The sequence below is a fragment of the Hylaeus volcanicus genome, chromosome 5 (assembly GCF_026283585.1).
Source record: "Hylaeus volcanicus isolate JK05 chromosome 5, UHH_iyHylVolc1.0_haploid, whole genome shotgun sequence".
Lineage (NCBI taxonomy): Eukaryota > Metazoa > Arthropoda > Insecta > Hymenoptera > Colletidae > Hylaeus > Hylaeus volcanicus.
Genome location: NC_071980.1, coordinates 20,871,178 through 20,899,176, shown reverse-complemented (window position 1 = coordinate 20,899,176; position 27,999 = coordinate 20,871,178). Strand labels below are relative to the sequence as shown.

Genomic DNA, 27,999 nt, shown 5'->3' with positions numbered 1-27,999 from the left:
CTAAATTTTATTATTTGTCACAATTCAATTTATATTGTATTTATGCAATTTTATGCGGAAAAGAATCTGAAAGTAACTCACTCGACAATGCTCAGCGATGCTCGGGTAGGTTATGTTACGGCGTACGTTTATTCCCCCCAAATAAATTTGCTATAGGATAATACCGGAACTACCCATTTTCCATTTCTCTCGGACCTCCGTCGCCTCTATTTCTTCCTACAGGAGTTCACACTCTAGTTAGGATAGAGCTCAATGTTCTGTGGTAGAACTTTTTGTGTTTTTGAATCTTGCAACTTTGTATATGTTATAATATCGTCATAGAAGAAAAATATTGTTTTAGCAAGTAGTGTTTCTTCCTAAACTTTGTGCAAAACGTAGTGACAAATACAGTAAATATTCTTTCAAGCCTATATTTATTGAATCGGCTTGTTATATGTTTGAAGCTGCATACGTCGTCGCTGATCGTCACCACGATGTGAAATGGCGGGTAAATATTTCAGATTTAAGTTACTTTAAAAGACATTTTACATAAAAGAATAACGGATCGCTTCTTTTTATACCTAATAGAAATATCAGACTGGATAGCGAAATCAGATAGACACATTTAGAATTAAATTTATCCGATTTATTCCATTCATACATTTTGTTTCTTAACACGCACTGTCGACATACATCTGAAATCGATCGTCGTTAGCGATATTACGCTTCGACGATAAATTAAAGATAATAAAACTCTTCTTTCCGTTTCATCTTTCTTGATGGTCTTAATATCGCTAAATAATAATGTCGAAAACACGACAAGAAGTAATTTTTAGTCCTTTCAAGATTTTAATTAGTCTTATTGAATTTGATATATCTACGAAACATTCCTAACGCGTATAACGTATTTCAGATGCAATTACACGAAGGTGTATTTCTTAAAACATAGTTTGTCAACATAAAATAAAGTGGACGTATAGGAAGATGTTACGAATTCAGTTTATTCCTTTCAACGATTCTCTCACCTTTTCCGTTTGAATCACGGTAGAATAAAAAAAGTACAACATAAGTAGTATTTATGTAGAGGTCATCCAATTCGATTCTTAATTTGCAATTATTGACATTGATGTATCGAATACTTTTTCTGCACGTTGTTATACATTCAATACACGATATTCCTCGTAATCAATCCTAATCGACTTCTACGTTTGTCAAAATTCTAAAGATATTCGAAGTTCCGACGCCCTCAAAATCTGTGCCTTTTACGGGCATGTTAGAATTTTTCGAATAACTTTTCGAGAAATCGAATCTAATTGAAACGATCGATCAGTAAAACGATAATGATAATAACAATTAATGTTACAAATAATTTACTAAGTACTGCCATCAAATTCTAAAGAGCTTATGCATTTTCTTATAAATTATATACAAATTCCATCGTGGCAATTAATATTCTAAACAGTATTCTTGATATGAATGTATTTAAAACTATAATTACGATCGTCTCGTATGCATTTCAATACAAATCAATGAATTGATCATTCATTGATCATCATCATGATTCATATTCGTATAAAACATCGAATCATTGTAATCTTTTGTATCCTGTTTTGGGTCCCTCGAAAAAAGCTACTCAAAAAATAGCAGCCACTGTTATATTTCAAAAAGCTCGTAGAAGCGTCTTAGGAGTTATACAAATGGTCTTTTGAATTTCGATCTAATTAGTTTTCAAAATTGAACAAGAAATATCAAAGCTTATTTCTCCTTTTGCAGTAAATATTGTGTCGAAGCAAACTGTCCTTTATCTAAAAAGTTTACGAAACGCATATTTATACTGAAACAAACAAACTACTTTTGTGAGATGAAAATAAAATCTTTAATCATCAAAGTTTTAAGAAAAATCTTTCTGTTAATTTGTTCTATGATATGGATAATATCTTCTATTGCATAAACTGAATGTTTCCAATATTAACGTACAATATTCTTATAAATTTTTAAACCAATTGGTGGGTGATGTTTCTCAATAAGCAACGCATGAACAAATAATTTCATGTTGTCTTTTTGTTTTGAATACTGGTTGCATAGTTTGTTGAATAGTATTGCCTTTTATTCTTAGAATATCCAAACCCATAAAATAAATCATCATAAATATATTAACATGTTATGTAAAACAAGAATATTTCCTTAATTAAAATTAAGGTTTTTTCCGTCGACTATTAATATAGTGCATATTAAAGTGCCGCGATTAAACAATGTAGCTGAAATTTAGTAAAACTGATGTCATCTTTCCTTTTAAAGGAATAGTTGTTAAAACAACCTATTTATTCTAACTTGGGATCGAGTGCTAAAAATATTAAAATCCCTTGGATTTTATTCAGCATAAGGCATAAGGTGCAACCAGAATTAAATTCTAAAAAGACCAGCGAGTTGGATGACTCTTTTGTTGCTATCACCAAAATATACATGTTTCCCCTAATAAATAATTATACATTACAAATTTCTGAGTTAAGAAAGTCTCTAAAAAAATTATGGTGATTAGCAACTAAACTTCATCTTCAGTCTGTATATGAACTGCTAAAAATAATTGATAGACTACAACCTTAGATAATTAGGGATAATAAATTGAATATCAATTTTTGTTATAATTGATAGAGTAAGATATGTACTGAATTTCTAACTTACATAACATGTTCAAGTTACAGCATTGAGGTACCTTACTTGTAAAGTCATTAGAATAGATGTTTTTCCTCAATTAGTTTGAGTAATGTAATTTAAATATTCTGAGCAATTATATGAAATCAATACATGATAAAAAAAAGAACTAATTCATTTCGTACACTTGTGCACTCGTTGTTCTTCAAGATAAAAATGATATTTACGCTTAAAAGTATAGTATTGCACTGAATGTCGCTCGATCAGCGTTTATGAGTATTCATTGCTTTAAGATATTATTTTTCAATTACTATAATCACAAGGTTTCATCTGCTGATAAAATCAATCCATGGAAATAAAGTATCCATCGTTGTCGCTTGACTGAACTCGTTAAAAGAAACTTCTAAAACATAACTTTTAACCCTTTCGCTATTAACGGCAACTTTAATTATCATTTTTAAACGCAATTTGCGAATACTATTAACTAGTTTAGTCACCTTCACGAAACGATCTGGAGGCATGATCGACTAGTTATCCATTGCAAATTATCGTGCACATGGTACAACTACCATTAGTTTGCTACCTTTTGATATATTATTAATTGAAATACTATTTTTTTTTTTAAAGTTGCAAATAATAATTCTATTCTTCTAATTAATCTCACGCTAGGATAATCTATTCTAGCTTTGTCAAATAAATTTTTTTCTAAATCAGAAATAATATTAATATTTTTAATTAATCGATTCATTAATACAGAACTAGTGGGCCCCTGTCAAAAATATTTCACCTATGCCTCACGATTCTTAAAAGCAGCCCTGTATCTGAAGTAATGGAATACTCTATTTTCATTTGACATTAGCGTCGTAGCGAAAGGGTTAAGAAGTTAAGGACAACCATCTTAACACTTTTTCTGCACACACTTATGGACACACACATGCGGCCGCACACACATCACTCACTTATACTGCTATTTTACCGATTTAGGATTTCATCTTTTACGATTGCTGGTACATACTTCTAAACATGTCTAGTCAATAGTCTAATCGAAGCCTACGAATCTAGAGTGCTCGCTCATAAGTGATATGTTGAGTAAAGTGTGTTATCTACTGGCGACAATGAATGTAATGCTGTAGCAACGATTTAATAATGTGGAACTGCGTGTGCCGGCAACCCTCTTTCAAACAAAATTCATATTGATACTTTTTAACTAACTAATAGAAACAACATTAGAAAAAAAAACGTTTTTTTCGTGATTGTATTTAAGTTAAAAGTCTATAAATATCAGTATTATGTGGTCCCGACTTTAAGTGAGGCTTAAATAAAAATTTCGCTTCAGCAGAGATTGAAACTTCGACAATTTACGTCTGTTTTCTTTAAGTGAGAGAAAAGGAGAAATTTGTATATTCGTGTCGTTAATTGTGTTTCTGAATTGGAACACCAGCACAGGCTCGTTTCACTACCAAGTTCACAAATACAGTTTGTAGAAGTAGGAACGAGCAACGTTTTCGAGTTTCTGGTGCGACGATGCTATAATTAAAATTTGTTCGACCAACGAAGCACTTTCGACTCGTTTCTATTTCTATTAAACGACACGCAGAACTCGATCCGCAACATTAACATTATCATTTTAAATTGGATGCCAACAATTTGATATGAAAAAATTCACTAACCATGATAGGACGTAAATTTCTTATCTGATTAAGTTTGCCAACAGCAGTTTTGTTCTTTTACTTCACTAATAAACTTGCTTAAATATTTAGTGATATATTTTGAGTTTCAATAAGAATGAGACATTTCGATAACCGCTTCATAAAAGTTACTTTACGTCCTTATTGCCTAAGAATAGTTGTCCGTTTTGAGGAACCAGTATTTTTTCAGCTTTGGCTCGCCATCGCGATTTGTTACCCCACGACGACAGTAAAATTCTAGCAAAATTTTCCGTAAATATAATAGCGACTCTTACAATTAAGGTGACAATAATACACCCATACGATTCCGTAGAAAATAATGTTCTACTTCGTTTTCAAGTGTTAGAAAGTCTGTGACGCATTTTTAAAGTTCAACGCTTCATGAAAGCTTAAAGACAATTGAAAGTTGACTAGAGGCAATAATCTCTTAGATTTATACTAAACGAAGCTCAAGCTTCTATTTTTTCGATTTCAAGTCTTCAGCTGAGAATTTAGGATCCATACGGCAGCGTTTGCATTTCTCGTTAAATTGATAATGCCTCTTGATTAGCTGAGTTTAGCATCTAAATTTTCTGCAAGCTAGTAAATCGGTAAAAAGCAAACGTACTTAATGTGTTCACTTGATTACTGTCTTCCCACAGTAAAAACAGTTCGCTATCACTCGATTCGGGTTTTCCTACCTATTCTCTTACGATATACGTTTTAATTTTTCAAGTAGCAAAAGCGTATGGAGCGATTGTAAATATAAAAATTTCTACGATACTGTCCTTGGCAAACTTTTTCAAACGAATTGCTTAAAAAGTAGTAACTCTGGAATCATGCACAGCTTCTCTAGCCTAACAATGAACAAAAGAAAAAAAACATCTATACGCTATGGATAACATTCCATGTCTTCTATCTCGGATATTCAAATGCATTTTCAGTAAGCAAAGTTTTTAGGGTTTCAATCTTGTTATGTCTTGACGTATCAGTATGGATGACGATTTCCAGCCTCTTAACATCCATTAAAATTGACACGTTTCATGGCTATAGCCCTATTAAAATAGTTTTACAAACAGACATGTGCATTTTGCAACTTTCCTGGCTTGAGAACGAGTCGCAGAATGACTTATATTAAACTTGAAGTTAGATGGAGCGAAATCTTGGAGTATAAGTCCTACATGAAATATCAGTATAATGTGACTTAACTATTGAATCTCTCTATACGTCTTTCGCTTTTTCCTCAAAGATCTTTCTGCAGTAACAATGATCTTCGTTAATGATTAAAACACATGTATTAAAATCTTCTAAAATGTCCACATTCTAGCGTATGAGACGATTAATCCTTAATATCTGTGCGCTTTAAATACTCAAACTTCTTCGCAGACCGCAATTTCACGTTCCATTTAACTAAGATATGTCACTTTGTACGAGGTCACACTTCCATGGAAACAAGTAATTTCTGTTTGTTATACTTGCAAATTGAAACATTCGCACTTGTTCAAGACACTTCACTTGCAATTTTCGTTCAAACCTTTCTGAAGAATTTTCCCAAACTTCAAGACATATCTTGATATATTTCTTGTCGTGAGTGTATTGAGTAAAAATATCAGCGCAGTTTATAAGTGATTCATTAAAATATAGATTAGAAACGTTTCTCTTACGGCACCTCTGTGTTCTTTTTCACTTACACGTAAGATCCTTATAAGAAAACTGTATGAGTGTGGGGCAATTTAAACGTTGCAAGACTAGCTATTAACAACGGCAATGCAGTCAACAGTGCGGGCGCAATTAAGGGTGCGCCGACTAAAGTTTTATAAGTCGTAGTTCCTATCAAACCAGATATTCTTATAACAGCTGCCACGAAACCAAAACCAGTACACCTGTGAAGAACAGCAAACCTTATATTGCTCACTTATTCAAGATTCGTTCTTTTTAAAAAAGTAATTCTCAAAAAGAGATCGCTTACCTCAAATGGGTAGGGAAGCTCTCGACTGTAACCAACGTCAGTGACGTCCAAGCAATAGCAAAAATTGCTATAAAGCCACCTTCAAAGCCAAGTACTGCCGAACTATTTGTACCCACTAAAATTAAACATAGCGCAGCTACCGAGGAAAAGAATAATGAAATACCAATCATTTTTGGCCGCTGAAGAATAGTGAGTGCTAGTCCTGCTAAAGCAGCAGCAGGCACAAAGGCCAATTGAGCAACGAGATGACCGTGTAGAGCTTCTTCTATATAAATATTGTAATCCAAATCGAGTGTCGGGCACGGCCCGCTTAAACTTATTTCCGTATTGTTTTCCAATTTACATCTCGTAAAAACTTGCGCAGATAGATCCGTATCCACAAATCTGCAAATAATAGATCGTAACGGATTTCATATTTGGAGAGAAACGTTATTAGAAGTTTCTAATTTCAATACATACTTCGAATATACAATAACACTGTCTGTAAAATGAGTTTTACTGGACTTTATGCTACTGAATTCTACAGACTGGAAAGTACAATTGTCGAAGTCTACATGGCTAAATACCATCTTTGTAAATCTGAAACGTAAAAGTTCTTATATAAACTGATTAGATGTTATGCTAAACAGTTTCTTGAATGTCTACTAACTTGCAGTTTAAAAAGATCGAATCTCTGTACTGACGATTCTCTAAGGAACCACTAAATACCCTTCCTGTATACTCTTGATCAGAAATCAACTCGGTATGAGCTTTATATTCCGTAGCACGTAGAAGCTTGAGGTACTCAGGACACCATACCATGAGACCATATAATCTAGAAAAGAATGAAGTTCTGTAACATCGAATAAAATGAAAAATCATAAGATTATTTGATGAAAATATATACCCGAATGATACGGTCGACCAAATAATTATCAGCACTATGGTTATACGTAAATGTGGTGATATAAATAGCTCCAGAAAAGAATTCCAAAACTGGAAATTCAGTAAAAATCGGATATTAATTTTGAGATATAATTGTAATATGTAATTGTGATATGTAAGTTCATACCATTTCAATAGAATAAATTATGTCAGCCATAACACTAGTGTGATTAGTAGGAGATGGTGGTGCCAAGCCGCGAGGCCTTTTTGTTGGAAGCTCCAATTCAGAAAGTTGATACTGTGCACCTGTTGCTCCCTTCCGTGCATTATTTTTCTTGTATATTTTCTACACACGTATATTCATTTTAATATAAAAGAACGAATATCTAGGTAGAAATATAAATGTAAGAAATATACCTGATAAACCATCATTGCTTCCACATCTCTTCCTGCTTCTATCAAATATCTAGGACTTTCTGGTATAAAAATAAGTCCAATGGTAGAGCATAATGCCGGTAAACAACAGAGTAAGAGAAAACGGTGCCAAGCACTGAAGTGCTCTTTATTTTCAAGAACAACCATTTCTCCAGTTGTGGGAACCACTACCCATGCTAAAAGAGCTGCATATACCCCTCCTAGTGCTCCAGCTGCTACAAGTAAGCCAACCCATCGACCTCTGCTTAGTCTTGGACAGCATTCTGCGAGATATGCAAATGCTAGTGGTAAGGATCCTCCTACACTGTGATACAATAAATTACATAATGTACTTTACTCAAAACTGTACTACAGTAAATGAAAGAGAGCGAAAAAGGAGTTTCTTACCCAATTGCAGAGCAAAATCTAGCAGTCATAAATGTACCATAAGTTGGCATAAATGTAGCAACACAGCTAAATAATGCATGAACAGACATTGCTGATAACAAAGACCTACGCCTTCCAAGTCTATCTCCCAGACCACCCCAGAATAATCCACCTAACGCAAGACCCATCAACGTAATATTGCCTATAACACAATCACACGAAGAAATGTTACTTGAGATATACTTGATGAAACAGAATATCACAAGTTACAACTTACTGAGCCATCCCTTCTCATTATCCTCAATACACAATTCAACCTCTGCACTTGGTAAAATATATGGAACAACAAAAAATTCTACGGTATCTGCTGCAAGACTCAAGCCTGTACATACAGCGGCCAGTACTTGAAAATAACCAACACCAGCCTGAAACATAAATATATTATAGATTACATTAAATATACAAATAATATTAACAGTCTACTTTAGAGTAATGACATATAAATATTGAAACACTTTCATATAAAGAAATGCAAGATGATCAACATTCGGTTACATCTATGTTAATATTCACTCTTGATCACTCTTTATTAAGAACGATTTAATTTGTGGAACGACAAATGTAACCTCGAAGCAATTTATGACAAAAGAAAAGTATTTACTGTCAAATCGTTCAGGTACCCCGGTATATCTCGCGACTCGTATTTTCTTTTTGCGATCGATTCATCCAAGATCTCGTCCATGCTGGAACACTAAGGACTAAAGCACTGACGGTACGAAAATGATTAAAAACCTATACAAAATAACTTTGCTAAAAAGGACGCCACTCGACATAGGTTATGTTTTCGTTGTAGAATTAAGAACAGTGAAATTTTTTATCTCGATATGTTGATTGAACTACAGTAGCTAATGCAAATACAGATTATAGATTTGCATAAACTCATTGGCCTAGCTTATTTGATCGTACTTTGGATGATACGTATAACAGTGATTCTCAATGGCTGTGTTGTATGGAGAGTGTGGGTGTGCCCGAAACAATTTATAATAAATTAACGAAAAGATCTTATTTATAGAAAAGTTTCAATCACTAGGGTACAAGGAATATTTATACGTCATACGCTACTATCGAATTATATAAAGAAACATTTTTATTAATGATATCTATGCAGAAAATATAAAACGCTTATCTGTACAAGCTTTGGATAAGGAACTGCGAGTAGCTGTTTCAGGTATTTTTTCGAACATAAATGTTACGTTCAAAAAAGAATAACAGGTTTCTTATTACGATTAAAATTTTATTTTTATGAATACTCAATAAAAACCTTATAAAAAATATATAGTTTATTTTAATCGTGAAGATCTATGAGCAATTTTAATATAATACAAACTACTGTAAAAAGTTTGCTGTATAAATATTAGCCTTCTTTTAACTATGCCGTGATATAAAAGTTGTTGAGAAACACTGGTATGTACCAAAGATCATCGATCGACTGTTAAACTTTAATCTATTTCAATATGTTGTAAAAGCAGGAATTCAAATTTTAATTGTGAGTGTAATTAACAAAATGAGATCAGTAACTGCATTTTCCCAGGATTTTGTATTTTTCGGGAAAATTTGTTTAAAAATTTTCGAGAATCTCACAATCGGTAAAATAAAACGTTCTTGTTAAAATAAAAATTGTGGGCAAACATTTTAATTAATATTCAACTTTAACTTTAACCTTTTTCTTTCCTTTTTAAATAGGAAATCGGTAATTTTATTTTAACTTGAACTTTATAAAACAAACACCATAAAGACACATACCAACAAATTCTACTTTCAATAATAGAAATTAAGACTATACAAATAATTTAAAAGGGTACAACATTTTTTCGTTGCAATTAAAATTTATTTAAATGAAAAATGAAATAAAAATTGAATTAAATAAATTATATTTAGCATTGATTCTATTAAATACATTGCTTTAAAAGTAAAAGTTAGTATAGTCACTGTTACTGTCAAAGTTACTTTTTTAAAAAGCAAATTATTTATCAGTACCTCGTTGACATTGAAACTTTTTTATAGATAAAATCAATATGGTTTTTAAGCATTGTTTGTAGAAAGTCACACCACTTTGAACAATGAAATCAATGAGTGTAATAACAAATACCTTTAAGAACTTCTCAAGGAACTAATCGTACATTTTATTTCTAATAAAAAAAAGTGGATGTAGATCTTCCTTCCTTTAAGCAACAATGTTTAGACGAAACATTGTGTATGCTTATTTCACAGACACAAGGAAAATATAAAGACCAGTGTAGTATGCTTCAATTTGAGGATTCTCAAATTTCTTTAACTGTGTATCACTTTGCGTTCAACTTAGATGATGTGCCTCCAATAAGTTTCAATCTTGAGGCAATAATATGAGTATTAAAAAAAAACACTTGATAAACAAAAAAGATTGGTGTACAAGGTGTTAACAAATTTGTAGGACCTTATTTCAAGTCTTTATGCCAATATAAATCAAAAAGTCGTTTATCATTGTACGATCCGAGGTTTCGTTATCGAGATATAAGCAGATGAGCTTTACAGGTTGCGACTTTGAGTCTCGATCAGCTGTTCGCGCGGCCTCACATGTACGTACTCACATAGGAGAAATTAATTAGCACCTAGTTAGAACAGGTTGGACCAATGACCTCGTATTACATAGCCTAAACTTTATAATAGACTCCCAGGTAATTTGAAGGCAGTGAGTGCGTATTGGTGTATATGTCTCCTGTGTGAATGGATACGCGCACGTATGGACGCGCGCACAGCTGATCGAGATACAAACAGTGGTGCCAGAAGTCACACCTGTAAATTTCATCTACTTGTATCTCTATAACGAACCTATTAAAAAAATCTTGTTACAAAAGTTATTTGGTACAAACGGGCAAATTACACGATGTAAAGAACTTTTTTGTAAATGAAGTGATGGGAGAGATTTAAAAAGAATTAATTTTTGAAATGGAACTATATATATTTTAATTCATAACAAGATAGCATTTGTTTGAATAAATGACATCGCCTGATAGGTGGATGAATTTGTCTAAACAAATGCTATCTTATTAAATATATATCTAAATGTAAATATATATCTAAATCTAAATCTGATAAAAATATATAAGGTTCCATTTAAACAATTTGTTTTTTAAATTTCACTTCACTTAGTTTTCTAAATTAAAAAAAAAAAATAAATAAATAAATAAATTGAAACGATAAAATTCTCCAATATTAATAAAAAGACGAATAAAACTTGTTCAACGAACCTGCTTAATAGCGTCTTCGTGAAATTGTGCCAAAAGTGTTGCGTCGCCGGTGGAGTCGATGAGATCGTGTTCGGCGGAATCGGCTGAAGCCGCGTTCACAGCTGCGGTATTTACGTTCGCTGGTTGCGTCGACATCTCCTCGGTGTACAGTCCTCCTTTAATGCTGACTGTACGTTCTCCAGTTCCGGATGTCATGCCACCGCCGGAAGATGCGAGACCACCCCCGCTGCCAACGAGCCACTGGCTTTCCTCCTCCGACGAGGGCATTACTGCCACGAACCATCTGAAACAATCACCGAAGTTTACCCACAGTTATTTAACCAGAATCCTCGGGCGCAATAATTAGCAAATAATTTAGGAAACCTGAAAGAAGTAGCTTGGAATACTTTTATCAGAGTTACAAAAGTAATTTGTATTTATTTAATTAATTTATTTGTGTAACGACACTATTCGTCAAAAGAAACAGAATGAGAATACAGAACTTTATCAAGTGGGTTGGAACATAGAGGTACATACAGATGAAATAGGACCTCGCGCAATTATATTGTAATTCTTGTGTTCATTTAAATGAATTTACACTAGAATTATTCTATTGTATAATTTTATTTTATTATATTGTGTAATATTATTCTAGCATGTTATGTTTCTAGAATGTCCAATATTAGTGGTAATTTATCATGCTCACCTTTAATTGCACTAATAACATTTTAACATTCAGTTAAAAGTTTCTTTTTTCTTCATTATTAGATTTCTGATTGCTTTCTAATAAATAATATAGAACTTTTTGTTCCAAATATTAATATTATTATTTTTCAAATATTTGTTTTGAAAATATTGCACTATATCTCTTGTTCTATTAAAAACATACTGATATGGACAATGCCTTTAATTGAAGACTCGCCTTGCTCTACAAGAAATTTTGTTGCCAAGGGCCTCACAAACTATAGAACCGCCACTGGTTAGAAGAGCAAGGTTTGGCAAACAGCTGTTTGACAACCTAATCTTCAAGTATAGTACAAATACATGACAAAAGCTATATTCACGTCGTTAATATCGGAGATACCTTGTTCCGTTAAGTAGGAATGGCTAATTAGATATTTCACGAGCCACAGCTATGAACCACTTGACGTCACAGCAAGACGTAACAGATGGAGAGAGTAACCGCGGGAATGAGGCTTATAGTATATTATACTGGACCAAACGTAGTTGCTCTTTCCACCACTAGCGCTGTTAATGGAGATGCGACGAAATACAATTACTGTCTACTGTATCTGCACAAGAGATATGACCTAACGACCTGAAATATAAGTTATCGCACCTGTAGTCTGCATCATGTAGCAGTCAACTGTGTAGCTAGTATTACTCCTGCTCAGATATAATAATTGTTTCATTGTTTCTCCATTACCGGTGATCGTAGTGGAAAACTACATGACGCAGTAAACAATGAATATTCTCTGCGCATCTACCTTGCGCAGGTGCGGCTCTTTAATAAAAGTCCTCACCGTTGTATCTGTTCAGTATGATGTATCGTTGATGTATTCGTTGTATCTATTTCAGTATGACGTACAAATTTTTATGGATAGATTTACCCAATAATATAAATGTTACAGCTCATTGACCGTAATGCCCCAAAATAAACATCACTGGCTGACACGATTTCTGCCGTTCAGATAAACTCAAATAAAAAATGCAACCAGCGCTTTATTCTGCGAGAATATCGTTATCGTCTAACGAAAAAGAAATTCATAAGGAACTTTCTTCTAAAGATAGCAGCTGGTCAAACTTTAAAGTTCGAATTTTCAGAAAAAATGTTTCGAATTTTTAGCAATAAATGAGAGACTATTCAACTTACTATCTCGCCTGTTCTTTAGACAATAGAGGGTTCATTTTTGAATACACAGTTCAAATTTGAAGTCGATCGGTTCACTTGTTTTTCTGCAATCGTGTTAGTCAGCTTCAAAAACACGATTTCGGAAAAAACGTATTCAAAGTTTCGAGGATATTTTTAGACCTACACTTCGAACCCTATAACTCCAGCAATTTCACGAATTTTAATTTGAAATTTTTGTCAATTATTTATCAAGGATTATACTTGACTCAAAAAAAGCAATTGCCCTCTTAAGATCACTTTATACCGAGTATGTTTTCTTAGCCCTCAGGGGCTGTAGCTATGTTTGATTGCACATAGCTACAGGAATCAGCAACCCCGAGGTACCCGAGCTATTAGGGGGCTAGTGGGCCCCAACAGCATGTAAACTCTGTGATTACTTTCCCTAATAGTCGTATACACAGGTCCCAAAATTACGGTGGAAGGAGAAGTTTCCTTACGGAGGGAAACCGTACTAGGAGACCAAATATTAAGTATTCTGAGGAATATTTTTTTTTAGAAGAATGTATTAGGTTGTCCCGAAAGTTTCTCTCGCGAGTTGCACTCAATTATTTTATGTGGTAGTGTTTATATAAATAGACAATCTAATTTCATAGATATTCGTGTTGTAACAATAATGGAGCAAAATGAATCGTGCACAATTTAGTAATGTAACATAAAACATAAACTATTGTCCATGTATTACTTATTAATAAAGCGAAAGAAACTTTTGGGACAACCTAATATTTACAACCTTTATTTAATTGTGAGAACATTTTAGATATGTTTTAAAGTACATTCGTTAATTTTTCAATTTACTTCATACAGAAATCTTTGAGACAACTCAAAAACTAATTGACTGATCGTTTTCAAGCTTTATCTACACTTACTTTATTTAAATGCCTTGAATATTAACTAAGAAATTAGAATGATATCGTTGTTTAAAGTATGTTTTTCGCTGCACAAGTCTGCACGAAAAATGGTAAAAATTGATAGTTTTTTTTTTAAACACTTCTAAGAAATTCAATTTTTAACTTTTTTGACCGCAGTTTAGTTCATATTCTTTGAAAACATGTCAACAATCTATGAAAAATGTTTCGTTGATTTCAAATAACAATTGTGACCTCTAGAATTCCCACCGATAGCAGGCTCAGGCGAAAATTTGTTACAATCAGTGTAGGAAGTATTTGTACAGCAACCAATTCAAAATAAAATTAATAAGAACAGAAATAAGAGGTTAACGTTATAAATAATGAACTTTAATTTACGCATATTCTACTCTAAAAATATGTAGGAATTGTTGGTTAATTATTTCTTATAATAAATATATGAAGTTTTATTTTGAATTGGTTCCTATATGAATACTTATTACACTGACTGTATATAGGGAACCGCTGATGTCTCAAAGATTTCTGTGTGAAATGAATTGAACAAATTACGAAATGTACCTTAAAACATACTTAAAATATTCTCAAAATTAAACAAAATTAAGAAAATTTTTCTATGTAAACAAAAATCACGAAGAACATTTAATATGTGGTCTCCTAATGTGGTTTCTCCCCTTAAGCAAATTTTTAGAAGAAAAAAACATCTGAGAATATTTTAACGCAAAAAGTATCAAAAGTTACTTGCACAGAAACAAGAATTCATTCGTCGATTTTTAATCGAAACCAGTTGTGAGATTCAGCCGGTTCGGTAAAACCGCTTCAAGTTTTGTAGTTCGACGAACCGGTTGTTAAAGTAATCCTTGTAATCGTGTTTAATTGGTAACGACATAAAACTATCGTTATAATCTTTATTAAATGTATTTTTAGTCTCATTCGTTCATTATCGTATTTATATACAAAGTTAGTATAAGTAGTATAATGCATAAATAAATTCCAAGTAACAGCAAAAACTGATAGTTAAACATTCATCTTTCTCAATTGAAAGTTTTTGTGCGACTAATAGTTCCGTAAAGCAAAGTTATAACAAACATTTATAATGGCTTCGACTATGGCTTCTATTTATAAAAATACTAGATTTATAGCCTAAATTCTTCTATAATTTAGTATTGATCGCACCATATTTCAATTTCATTAGAATTTGTGACATCAAATCCAGACAGTGGACAATTTATAACCGGATATCAAAATTCGTGTTTGAATCTCGTTTCTATTTAACCGTATTTTACTCTCGATATCGCGAAGATATCGTGGCTACAATTCACTATGATACTCCTTAGAAGACAACTATGTAGAAACTCTCTAATCAAATTCACGAAATAACATTGCTCAATTCTGATTAGTCGCCGCAATTTTTCAGCTAAGTAAATGTATATACAGTCACATTACAATATGCTAATCGTATCGTACGAACTAATTGGCGATTAGTGTTCGCTTCAATTAATTTTCAATCAGTCAATTTAAATCTCTTCATCTTTTTCCACACTTTTCTTGAAGAATGGTTTTCACAAATTATTTTTTTTTACGAACTTTTACTGGAAAATTGTTTGGAATAAAGATAAGTGTAAATACATATGGATTAAAAAAAAAAAATATTTTGGAAGTGAAGATGAACAATATTTATGCGCCGGAAAATTGACCAAAACTATTTAGGAATTATCTAATGAAAGAAGCTGGTGATAGGAACAGGATATAGCAGTTAGGCGTTCAAGGAAAAATAAATAGTGTACTGCGCAGAGTTGGATAAAATGAAATATATTAAAGTAAAGTGAGTTACAATCGTCATGAATAAAAGAAAAGTAAAGCAATATACGATAGTTATTACAGAAACGAAATTATGAATATACGATTTTGTACGAATAAAGAAAAGGGAATACAAAGACGTAAGTTAACATAATGAAGATTATGCTAATACATAAGTGATGGGAGTACACGTGATAAGTTGTAAGCTGATAAAAAAATGATGGAATTCTCAATACAGAAAATAGCAATATTTAATAATGTAAAGAACAATACAAATACAAAATTAGTATATAATAGGAGAGTGCAGGGCTTTAGTATGTAAACATTGCAACACTCTATGCTTTTTAAATTTCGAATTTCGCGGAATTAGCTGAAAAATGGCGGAACCCGACCTAACCTTGACGTTATTTCGGGATTTCTGATTGGAGGGTCTCTAAAAGACGCATGCGCACTCAGAATTATGAGCTGAAAAACGTTGAAGTTTCGTTTCTGCAAGAATATTCTGTGTTATAGCTTTTAAAACGTGTCATCGGATGGACATACGCGCCGAGAAACTAATTTATCGATTCCGTGTTCACTCACACGATCGACCGCGAACGTCCACAAACGCGCGTGATTCTTTATTTAAATATACACAACTTCTACACGTATCATTCTTGCGTCAGTAGCGACAGTGACATTGTTAACTATAAACAAGTGTTTACGTTTTTCGCGACCCTTTGCGTTCATGGCGACATTTTCGTTTCGTATCTTTCTTTTCCCTTTCGGTGAAGGTGTATTTTGTTTATAGGACTTTCACAATCTTACGTTTCATCCGCGATAAATAAATAAAAATAAAATACGGTTAATGTCGCAAAAATATTTATTTTTAGTTGAAGTTGGAAATCGAGCCTGGTGCAACATTCATTGCGAATGTGTGTACATGGCTACATATGTAGATGTTACGTTACAAGTTTGCTATAAACATTATAGTTACTTACGATCACAATACCTTTCGGAATTAAAAAATATACAATATGAAAGTCAGACAGCATATTTGTATGTCCAAATCAATTTACAATTAATAACAACATGCGTAATTGTTAACCTTCTTAACCAGCAAATTTTTGTCGCCATGACAAAGATATAATTGATACAAATACGTTCGTCAATTTTAATAATTACAATAATATTTATTGATTTATTTCTAGTGTCAAATTGCACTGAAATGTAACGCAACGCATCTAAGATTAACAAATTAATAAGATAAATATATATAATATAGTATAATTTAATTAAAGAATACAAATACTTTCGCGATATAATGGCAACACGTCTTTAAAATTAACTAATCAATAAAATAGATAAATACAAATGAGTAAAATTAAAAATTATAAGCATATACATAAATAAAATTTTGTTCTAAATGTTCCTACCTGCGAAATCTGTTCGATGATTTACCATGTTGCACTAGTGTTATACTATGTGACCACTTATGGTTATATTGCATTTTTTATCTTAATAAATACATTATTATGTATTTATCTTAATAGATATATCACTATGTATACACTATTATGTATTGAAAAATAATCTCAAAGTACCCATACATACATACATACATAGCAACGTACACAAGGATTGAACAATTTCAGCGAAACGTTCTTTCGCTTCAAAGGAAATCGCGAATAATATTACAAATGCAGTAGGAAATTAATGGGACAGAGATTTAAAGATATACGAGGAAGATAAATAGTTGTCAAGTTTTGCGATAAAGCGTTGCGTTACACGGTACAAGTACATTACACGAGAACAACAAAATATTTAGAATTTTCGTATATTAAATTCCGCATCAATTATATTCAAATGACAAAATACATATAAAATTTAATTACAGTCCAAAGTGATGCACATTTACATCAGGTCAAATTTACAAGGATAACCGTGTATTAAAAATATATCGTGCCTTGCGCGGACAAGTAGCTCGTATCACGACTTTTTCGCAACTTATTCACATACGTTACGCAAATACTTGCATATTCATTTAAAAATGATTCTTTTTACGGCATCTTCCTTCAGATGAACGGAATCGTGTTGAAATTAAAAAAATTGCGCATAATAGGGTTAACACTGTGGCTTCGGATGACGCAGATATACGTCACTAAAAATATATATATATATACGTATATATGTATATACAAGGTGCCTCACGCACTTGCACACTGTGATACACATAACTACTAAGGCATGCATTGTATGAAAAACACTTTTTATAGAAAAGTTGCGTGATTTGAAAGGACACATTATGCAGTGCATATGTTCTCTTTATAGGTGGAAGCGTTTTCGATATTTCAAGGTCAACTTTGTTATTTTGTATGGAATGCTATGTTTCTTACGTCAATATATCAAAAGATATAGAATTCAGAGTAAAAAAGCATTTACCTTTACCTGTAAACCTAACAATTAACAAATAGTTTCGTTTTCGTTTCATTGATCTTCAAGTCTCTAAAATGCCTCCAGCAATAAAAGCAACATTTGCACTGCACAAGGTGTTCCTTCAAATCATGCAATTTTTGTATACAATGCATACTGTTAAAATAACACACAAAATAATATATGTTTAAACTAAACGTATAATACATAATAAATCATTCATAAATGTCATAATTGATGTTCTTCCCATTAAAATAACCGTATACCTTTGAATCTATTATTATTTTAATCCTTTATCGCAAGAGGAACTGTGCATACATTAGCGATAAGATAAAATTTCGACGTTTGAGTTTTGTTTCAGAGTGGAGGCAGAAATTATTGTGAAATGTTCTCATATCTTGATAATTGTTCTCGCGTATATTCTACAAGAAAGAAATACTTTGATAATAAAAACGTTGAGAGCCACTGATAATTGCATGTTAAAAGATGTAAATTATGATCTGAAAAAAGTAATTCACACCTTTCTTCGCAATTTCTTTGAAAAGTAATTCTTTTTAACTGCACACTTATCATGAACAACACAAAATAACAACCATGTTTAAATCATTTAAGCCATGTTTAAACTTAACTTAAACGTTTGTAATTCCTGCAATTAGGCCATTAATAATATGGTGATTTTAAATAATTCTTCAAATTTCACGTTATCGTTATTTCTTGATGATTATGAAAGTATTGGCTAACAGTTCATTTGTTACAGTTACACAAAATTGTTAAATGAGATTATTTCGCGTGTAATTTGGTTCAATATTACTAAAAATTATTTTTTCTAATAAAACCATTCATAAATGCACGTTTTTCATAAGTACAAATACAGAATCTTACAAATTGCACTTGATACAGGCTCGAAAAAAAATTAAAAGTCCGCTTAATACTAGCAGTATAAATAAGCTACAATGTGCACATTATTTATAAATTAACTCTTACATACCACTCGTCAATATTATCTTCGATTTAAGATCGCATACAGTTAGTGTAAACACTCTTATCGTGTATATTTGTAATCGCACAATTCAGTATCGCGCAAAGTAAATCTCCCGATCGATTAGCAATGTGTTAATTATTAAAAATGTTACAACGATTTGTCAACGTGACGCGATTGAAAGAAAAAACCCGAAGTCAAAGTGTTAATAACGTTATTTCGATCTTCTTATCGATTTCGACATACAAAAAATATAAACCTTCCATTTTTATTTTTATTCGTCCCATTCGATGTACCAATATCCATATAGTCTTAAATGTAGCGTGTTTCATGAGCATCGAATTTTGTATACTTCGATACCTTGTAATGAACACACATGGCATTAATTATCGGTTGCATTCTTAACCATTATAGATAAAGACGAGCATGAGAGTCACACGAGGTCGCAAAAGATATTTGCACATTCATTGCCAATTCTTTGAAGATAATTGCCTGGGAAGAAGTAGTACATTAATGTAGTATACCTTTTATAGTCCTTCTTTACATACAGAAACAATATGCTAGCCCCAAATACGTTAATAATTTGTCGTTCGGAAATAATGCAAAGAAAACGAAAGTTTTGTAGTTCAAGAAAGTATTTACACACTAACGATCGACGTAGTAATAAAATGTTTCCGTCTTTTCTTACAACGTGTAGTGTAGTAGTCCAATGTCACAGATGTAAACAAACGTTGTCCGCGTTGTATTCCACAATTATTCCGTATTACAATTCGGAAAGAAAATCATGGTTGTAAAAATAATGAAATGTTAGCACACGTGCAGGAAAGAATTATTTCTTTATGTAAAAGTGAACTACGGAAAAATGAGCAAAATTACAAATTTTAACTTTATTATAGTGCGATACATAGTAACGACATAAGAAAAACATAGTAGTGAACAAAGTATTTATATATTTATAGCATTTAATTTGCCCCTTTGTACCAAATAATCTTTGTAAAAACGTTTTTTAGGTAGCTTCATCCAGTCATGAAATATTTAACCATTTTAATGTAAACGAAACACCCCGTATATACCATATTTTGGTTTGCTTCTTGATGGAAAAGTTTAAGTAAACGTGCATTCTTAATGAATTTACATCGTGTAAGTTTATCTTGAGTAATTATTAACAAAATTTACTAGATTTATAATGTCCCCCCCAGAGGGCAAAGAATTAAAACACTGGTCGTACAAATACTTTTTTGACCCATTGTAAGTGGCGTGATGACGCACATAAAAATGTTTCGACCCATAAAATCTCTTCTATCGGTCTGAAGTTCAGCAATTAATACAAGTCGAAAAATATGAGTTTTCACAAGAATAAAGTTGATGAGAACTTAATCACGGTGCCCTTTTTCATTTTGGTCCAAAAACGGTATTACGGGTGGAAACACTTCTTTCAAATAATTTAAAATACAAAATTAATGTTTTTTTAGCATTTTATAACACCGTAGTAAAAAATTGAAAAAGAAAAATTGTGTTCAGAAATTTGTGTACGTTTTCGTATTGTATAACTCTTGTCTAATCACTTTTGTTCTATCTGTTATCAAATTCGAGCTACTGTGCAATATAGTATCCTGTAGTGCGTGTCGGAGAGGCCAGAATTCTCTATTAAAATATTAAAAAACCTTAACTCTTGATTAGGTAAACGGATTTTAATTATTAACACGCAAAACTGCGTGCAGAATTAAAAAAAAAAATATCAAACTATCGAATGATTCTAGTTTTAATAGTTTTAATAGTTTTAATAGTTTTAATAATCATTTTCGATATCTATATTGCACAATAACTCGTATTTGATAACAGATAGAACAAAATTGGATAGACAAAAGTTATACAATACGAAAAGGTCCAGAAAATTGCGAACACAATTTTTACGCAGTATGTGATGGAAATATTACTAAAAATAAACAAATTAAAAACTATTAAATTTTGTATTTAAAATTTATCCAATATCTCTTACGGTTTCAGAGATATTAGGAAAAATATAAATAACCACAATTATTTCGATGGGGTGTTTCCACCCTTAAAATCGTTTTTAGACCAAAATGGAAAAGTGCACTGTCATTAGGTTCCCATGAACTTTATTCTCGAGAAATATGAGTGTCTTGCAAAAACTTATATTTTTCGACGCGCATATATCAAGTATTGAACTTCCCTTGTTAGTGGTCAGTGCGCCCTGACGATCGCCTCGATAACTGTATTTAATCGGTGATGATCGCTAATTAAGAGGCAACAGAGTCTCGTGAAGTGTATTGTCAAAAGCGTATCATGATATTCAACGGGCGACGGCCGGGTATCGTGTCTAAAATAACCTAGTATGTAGTAACACAATGTGCCGCAACAGAACTTGACAAAATAAACGCGACGTTTGTCATGTATCGAGCCAAGGCCGTTTGCTTACCTGGTTGATAAAAGATTTCCGCGAAATGCAGCACCTTTCAAATGTCTCTTCCCTTCGAATGCTTTCTTCGGCGATACGAAATGTAGGCGTGTCGTTAACGATGATCAACCCACTCAGTCCGAGCCATTCGTCAATCATCAGCTTGTCGATGTCGATGATGCACACCGATGGTTATAAGAAAGGTTTTGTCTAACTTGATGCTCTCACAGAAAACCGATTCCACGGTATTATACATTGATGGCACCGTATTTCTGACTGATTTGCAGCAACAGCTGCTCTCGAAGACATTATATTTATCGACTATATCAATTAATTGAATTATTTCACCTTACAGCATGATGGTATATTCGAAAATTTGTTTGACAGGGAATGATCGTTGGAATGGTATTGTTGCCCGGGAACGATTGATGTGTCATTCAGTCACGAATCAGCAATAAACTGAACGATAAGAGGATTACTTCAAAATTTAGATAACCATAATTGAATTAAGATTCTCGTGACATTCGATCGATTTAACATTATTCCATTTGAAGTAATACATCCATCTGACGTACCGGTCACAACCATAAAACTAGTCCCGTGTTTGAGTCTGATTTCAATGCGAAACACTGTAATCTTTTATCTGTGATTAATCATCGAACGTGCACACTTCCGCGATGTACGTAGTTCCATTAATACAACAATCACGTTACACCTCCGGATTTTTGCGCGCAGCGTGACTTAGAAATCAATGAAGGCACGGCAAAGCGCGGATACAAGAACCCCCGAATTTCAGATAGAGCACTGTTCCGTTTCCCAACGTCTATATCACTGCCCTCTTCATTTGCCGATTTGTATCGTGATGAAACAATATTCCAACGTTCGTGCCTCGTTTTCAGGCGTCCTTTGAATGCTCATGAAAAGCGAGGAGCACGGTAACATTTTCATAGTACGAGGCAAACAACACTGCGCGGTGTATCGATTGAAGGAACAACTACGAGCCGTTAGAAATCACCTTCGCCCTATATAGCGAGTAGCACTGCACCTCCCCTCGACTCGTACGACGTCAACTCGACGAGTGTTTGTGGAACGGCTCATAGACAAGATCTTCCAAATCTAGACCTTTTGCTAGGGAGGGTTGTCGACCCACTCTGTCGTTTCATTCGTTGCATTCCTCTTCATTTTTGCTCGAGTTATTATTAACGCCGTTATGAACCAATTCTGAAATACCCTTTCTTCAAGCATTTCGCGAACGAGTTTAAAATTAACCCGATGAAGGATCTAAGGCTTCCTGAGCAGAATATTGCACGCATTATAAACTAAATATGAAAATTTTAATGTACAGGATTTTTTAGATCCCTACAAATCATAGTTTGTTAGATAATCTACATGTAAACATTTGGAGTGACCCCATCCAAAAAGCTACCAACCAAACGTTACCTGTAATATTTGCAAAGAGAACTAACCCTTATTTATGTTTACATTGTATTAATAAATCACATCAATTTCTTGTTGAAGTATTATATTCTTTATTTATTACTTTCGATTCCACAATGATTGGCGTCACTTGAAGGAAATGATCAGTGCCGGTATGTAAAGTCAATAAAATTATAATTATTCAGTAAAAACATATGCTTTATTATTGGTCAGAAACTTCATCGTCTTCTTCAACTGTTTTTCCTTTTTCTTCCATTTTCGCCCGTGCAATTAACTCTTTAGCTGGATTGAAGACACCGTTAGTTTGTACATTGCATATGTAACATCTAGTACTTTTTTTATAATGTTCTAACGCACATTTTTCGCAAAAATAATGTTTACATCTGAAACATAAAGTTACTATGTGTTATTAGGTGCTCGACAGAATTCAAATGTTTAAGTCTGCAAAAAAATTACACGTACTTTGTAACGATAGGATCGGTAAAACTATTTCGGCAAATAAAACATTTAAACGGAAGACTTTCTTCGTCGCTATCGATTTCGTATTTTTTATCATCTTCGTCTCCGCTATTGTTATACTCTCCTGTAGCAGCTTCTCTTTCTAATTGCCAACCTAATTTGTAATCTGAACGATCGTGAAGAAACTTACAGCTGTCTAAAAATTAAATCATAATTATTGAATTAAAATTAAATCATAATCACAATTTTACTAGCCAGTACAACAATGTTCTTATTCTACTCACCTCCAAACCCACAAAAACCTGTTTCTTTGTAGTCTTTACATATATCTGGTTGGTAATCCCATCTAACTGTTGCCCTGAGATTAGCTGGTGCTCTAATTGGCCCTTTACGTACCATTCCACTGGAAGCATTTCCAGCAGCTGTATCTTTTTTCTTGTAATATTGAGTATAATTATTCAAACCTCTATAAATTTTATCATCCTCTTTTCCTTCATTTTCCTGAAAATGATTACATCGCACTGGTTCATTTGCTGTTTATATTTAAAGACATTTATCTGTCTCGTAATTTTGTCCTAGTTTTTGTACCTCATTTATTTTTTGAGATTTTTCAAATAAAGCCTGCGCGTCTTTATCCTTTTCTGTCTCTGTTTCTAAAATTGCTGTTGCTCCTTGGTCGCTTGGTCCAGCTGGCATAGGAGTTCTGGTACTTTTATAAGAAACAGTAATATTTTCTTCGTCTGTGCTGTTGTCTACAACTTTCTTTTCATCTCTAAACCTTCTCTTATTAGTCTGTAAGATACTTGAATCATTGTTTGATATAAGCATAGCCTTACTGTTTGTCAACATGCATTGTATACATATGCAGCTTCTCCCAATACTTACACTTTGTCTCATGGGATTATTATCATCATGTTTTCTTTCTTTCTGAACCACTGTAGTTTCATCTTCGCTGCTCTCTATTTAAAAAAATAAATATAATACATATGTTAAAACTTATATTATAAAACAAATAACCTATGAAAGGAGATAATCAAATTTATGTAATGAAATTACTGACTATTTAAGTACGAGGGCAAGATTCGGCATTTATTTCACATAGTTACCGTCTTCATAGTTCGCTTCTTTACGTTTCCTGGCTGCAGTACTTCGAATCTTTCTTTTTTTAAATAAAAACGTACAGTTCTTCTTGTCCGTTTTAAATTCTGCGTCTTCCATATTTGTTTTGTAAACAACCTGGTTCCAACGCTTTAGTAATCGAAGATTTGATATTTCTCTATTATTTTAGAATTTTCAAGCCTATATTTTGATCTTCTATTTCGTCAATTAATACTGTATCTACGTAAGTGAATTAAATCTTGGAGCAAGTATATTCTAAAGGTATTACGTATATTTTTTCGTAAAATTAATAGGTTATATTTGACTAATCAGAGACCCTATGCGTTTGACAAATTATATCCTAATGTATATAACTACATATACAAACTGATTAAATTAGAAAATATCTAACATTTGTAATGATTATTATATAAATAGAAAATAATAGTTTCAGTAAAGTGAACATTTAAGTCAACTAATAATTATTCAATATATTTTAAACAATTTAAGTATGTTAAAACAACTTCTGTGAAAAAAGAAATCAACAAATAAATTAGCAACGAATTTTTAGTGCATATCAGGGAAAACAATATGAACAAGAAAGAAAATATGGCTATTGATTTTCAAGACAATGTTATGATATTATCAACAAGGAAGTATTTAAAGCGTAAAATTATGTGCTCCGAACCAAAGTTTAGGCATTATAGGAAAGAACGCTTGCATATATTGGAACTATTAAAGCATACAGTCGACATGGGTGAAAGTAATTCTGCTTTATTAATTGGTCCTAGGGGTTGTGGAAAAACAACAGTACGTTTAGTTTATTAGCTTAATTTAAACTTTCTAACTTTGTACATTCATAGCTTCTTCTTATGAATATTTATTGTTCTAGCTAATAAATAGTGTTTTAAAAGAATTGTCATCTATAAAAAGCTTTAAAGAAAATGCTTTGATAGTAAATCTTCATGGTCTTGTACATACCGATGACCGTTTGGCATTGAAAGATGCCACTCGTCAAATGCAATTAGAAAATGTAGTGGGCGACAAGGTTTTTGGTACATTTGCTGAGAATTTGACTTTTCTGCTTGACTGTTTAAAGGCAGGTGACAAAAAGCGTTCAAAACCAGTTATTTTTATATTAGACGAATTTGATTTGTTTTGTGAACACCACAATCAGACTCTTTTATATAATCTGTTTGATATTGCTCAATCTGCACAAGTGAGTATAGACAATGATTATGCATTATTGTTTATTTCGTTTTTAATTCGATTAAATTCTTCCTTTCTTAGGCTCCAATATGTGTGTTAGGGGTGACTTGTAGGTTGAATGTTATAGAACTTTTAGAAAAAAGAGTTAAATCAAGATTTTCTCATCGTCAAATATTCTTGTTCCCTGGAGATACATCATCTTCGGAGCAGCCAACATCTGCATTTGATGATCGTTTAGAACTGTTTCAACATCTTCTCAGTCTTCCTGATGATGAAAATGTTAATGGCATAGAACAGCAATATGATGAATATCCACCATTTTGGTCTATGTGGAATGAATATATAAAAAGTTTAGTCAATAATCTTACTATAGTAAATTTATTAAAGAGAATGTATCAGATGGATGTAAGTGAAACAAGTTTTAGAATCTTTCTGGCAGTTGTTGTTTCTACATTATCAGAGAAACATCAACAATTGGAAGTAAACGATTTTGTAGAAGCAAGTAAAATATTCTCGCAAGATGATAAAGTTCTAATGCTCGAAGGACTATCTGTTCTAGAAATGTGCTTAGTAAGTGTATTTGTTGCTATTACTTTTAGGATGATGAACCATATTATTATTATATTATTCTCTTAGATAATAGCAATGAAACACGAGACAGAAATTTATGAAGGAGAACCTTTAAATTTTGAGACAGTTTATAATCGTTACATTAAATTTGCTAATCAGAATTCATCTATACAAAGTGTACAAAGGCCTGTTATCATGAAGGCTTTTGAGCATATTAAGGTAAGGGCTGTAAATAAAGTAATGTCTCTAGTTATTTGAGTAACAAGAACACGAATAAAACATTTACAGAACTTGGAAATTGTAATGCCAGTGAGTGGTATGAATTCAAAAGTGGAAAAAGAGTATCAGTATTATAAATTTTTACTTACACCACAACAAGTCATGGAAGCTGTGAAAAATTACCCTGGACTGCCAACAGAAGTCTCTCAATGGTCTTTAAGCAGCATACAATAGTGATAATCAATGTACGAAATTGCAATTGTTATGAAAATTTGCATTTGTAATGCATCATTCATCTGTAATTTTAACTAACGAAGTAATTTATGAGTAAGTATCAAATTCATATTTTTCACAAACTTTTGTGGAAAAGATTAATGTTAGAATGTAGCAAAACGTTTTTTATTTCATATTGAAAATTCATTTTGCTATAAGTATTTATTAGAAAAACGGAATTGTTTCCTATATTATATTTTATACAAATGGTTTACTGTGCGTATTCCTTTCATACGTATACATATGTGCTTACATACAGGGTGAGGGACAACTGTTACAAAGCAATAATGCCTAAACTATTGTAGGTACAACAAATTTTACAGGAAAAAGTTAGAAGGTTCGAGAAGGCCTATCTTACATGACTATTGTTGTTTTTCTGGTCCAGCCTTAGCATCTGAACCAAAAAAAGAAGCACTAGTCATATAAGATAGGCCCCCTCGAACCTTCTAACTTTTTCCTGTAAGACTGTTTTGTATCCACGATAGTTTACGCATTATTGCTCTGTAACAGTTTAGCTGCCTCATCCTGTATATTAAAACTACACATACAGATTGACCTAGTATTGGAGTAATGTCAAGTATTTTCTAAAAGTTGCTCTGCTTATTATGTAACGTGTTTTAACAAGCAAAATGATTATTTGCATTTATTGCACGAGGTTATCATGAATTTTGTAAATAGGTTTAATGTTTGAGTATATCAAATATGGTAGATGAAACTATTACTTTGTGATTGTGCATCAATACTGTATTCAGAGATTAATTCCTGCCGTTGACAGCATGATAAAACGTCCGATATTACGTCCTTAATAAATGAAAAAGATAAGTAACTTTTCATAAAAATATTTTATTCAAAACTGAAATATATAATAGAGACATCTTTATATGTGCCATGATATTAGACATGACTTGGGATACAAATATCATATTACACGTGTTTACTATATCTGTGATTTTTTAACAGATTTATTCCCTTATGTACCAGTGTCTGTAATTATTATATATATGTAATTGCATACGATTTTAATTATTTATCAAAGAATGTGTGCGTTGTTTGTGTAACAATAATATGTGAAAGCGTTAGAATGTGTATGCAAATACATTTATACGTTTCTAATAAATTTACATTCGAAAAATTGTTAAAAGAAAACATTT

At 32.4% G+C, this 27,999-nt stretch overlaps 3 protein-coding genes across 6 annotated transcripts; 1 reads left to right on the top strand and 2 right to left on the bottom strand.

The window, feature by feature from the left end:
• Positions 1 to 962: 962 nt before the first annotated feature.
• On the bottom strand, positions 963 to 22,564 carry LOC128877014 (synaptic vesicle glycoprotein 2B-like). Of its 2 annotated transcripts, XM_054123943.1 has the most exons (11): positions 21,605 to 22,564; positions 11,220 to 11,502; positions 8,210 to 8,357; positions 7,954 to 8,134; positions 7,549 to 7,870; positions 7,319 to 7,477; positions 7,154 to 7,242; positions 6,917 to 7,081; positions 6,727 to 6,846; positions 6,268 to 6,651; positions 963 to 6,181 (listed from the first exon to the last, which is right to left on the bottom strand). In XM_054123943.1, the coding sequence occupies exons 2-11, from the start codon at positions 11,484 to 11,486 to the stop codon at positions 6,001 to 6,003; spliced, it is 2,016 nt and encodes a 671-aa protein (XP_053979918.1). In that variant the 5' UTR covers positions 11,487 to 11,502; positions 21,605 to 22,564; the 3' UTR covers positions 963 to 6,000. The 2 variants fall into 2 exon arrangements, with proteins under 2 accessions (XP_053979918.1, XP_053979919.1); XM_054123944.1 differs by lacking the exons at positions 11,220 to 11,502; positions 21,605 to 22,564 and adding an exon at positions 8,594 to 9,160.
• A 568-nt stretch (positions 22,565 to 23,132) lies between these two features.
• Positions 23,133 to 24,795, bottom strand: LOC128877018 (E3 ubiquitin-protein ligase RNF113A). 2 transcript variants are annotated; one of them, XM_054123948.1, is made up of 6 exons: positions 24,586 to 24,795; positions 24,365 to 24,438; positions 24,068 to 24,271; positions 23,764 to 23,980; positions 23,483 to 23,675; positions 23,133 to 23,403 (listed from the first exon to the last, which is right to left on the bottom strand). In XM_054123948.1, the coding sequence occupies exons 1-6, from the start codon at positions 24,695 to 24,697 to the stop codon at positions 23,223 to 23,225; spliced, it is 981 nt and encodes a 326-aa protein (XP_053979923.1). In that variant the 5' UTR covers positions 24,698 to 24,795; the 3' UTR covers positions 23,133 to 23,222. The 2 variants fall into 2 exon arrangements, with proteins under 2 accessions (XP_053979923.1, XP_053979924.1); XM_054123949.1 differs by having other exon boundaries at positions 23,134 to 23,403; positions 24,540 to 24,587.
• Positions 24,688 to 27,980, top strand: LOC128877017 (origin recognition complex subunit 4). 2 transcript variants are annotated; one of them, XM_054123947.1, is made up of 6 exons: positions 24,688 to 24,821; positions 25,149 to 25,387; positions 25,470 to 25,796; positions 25,868 to 26,356; positions 26,423 to 26,575; positions 26,645 to 27,980. In XM_054123947.1, exons 2-6 carry the CDS (start codon positions 25,169 to 25,171, stop codon positions 26,807 to 26,809), a joined length of 1,353 nt encoding a protein of 450 aa, XP_053979922.1. In that variant the 5' UTR covers positions 24,688 to 24,821; positions 25,149 to 25,168; the 3' UTR covers positions 26,810 to 27,980. The 2 variants fall into 2 exon arrangements, with proteins under 2 accessions (XP_053979922.1, XP_053979921.1); XM_054123946.1 differs by having other exon boundaries at positions 24,717 to 24,859.
• The last annotated feature ends 19 nt before the right edge of the window (positions 27,981 to 27,999 follow it).

Bases quoted from the DNA above. Each gene is read 5' to 3' on its own strand.
- LOC128877018 (XM_054123948.1), bottom strand. From the start codon at position 24,697: ATGGAAGACGCAGAATTTAAAACGGACAAGAAGAACTGTACGTTTTTA. The intron at 24,272-24,364 runs GTAAGTATTGGG...AGTATCTTACAG, and splicing joins ATAATCCCATGAGACAAAGT to ACTAATAAGAGAAGGTTTAG. The intron at 23,981-24,067 runs GTACAAAAACTA...AATCATTTTCAG, and splicing joins AATCTCAAAAAATAAATGAG to GAAAATGAAGGAAAAGAGGA.
- LOC128877017 (XM_054123947.1), top strand. From the start codon at position 25,169: ATGAACAAGAAAGAAAATATGGCTATTGATTTTCAAGACAATGTTATG. The intron at 25,797-25,867 runs GTGAGTATAGAC...TTCCTTTCTTAG, and splicing joins ATATTGCTCAATCTGCACAA to GCTCCAATATGTGTGTTAGG. The intron at 26,576-26,644 runs GTAAGGGCTGTA...AAACATTTACAG, and splicing joins AGGCTTTTGAGCATATTAAG to AACTTGGAAATTGTAATGCC.
- LOC128877014 (XM_054123943.1), bottom strand. From the start codon at position 11,486: ATGCCCTCGTCGGAGGAGGAAAGCCAGTGGCTCGTTGGCAGCGGGGGT. The intron at 7,478-7,548 runs GTATATTTCTTA...ATACGTGTGTAG, and splicing joins AAGCAATGATGGTTTATCAG to AAAATATACAAGAAAAATAA. The intron at 6,847-6,916 runs GTTAGTAGACAT...TTTACGTTTCAG, and splicing joins TCGATCTTTTTAAACTGCAA to ATTTACAAAGATGGTATTTA.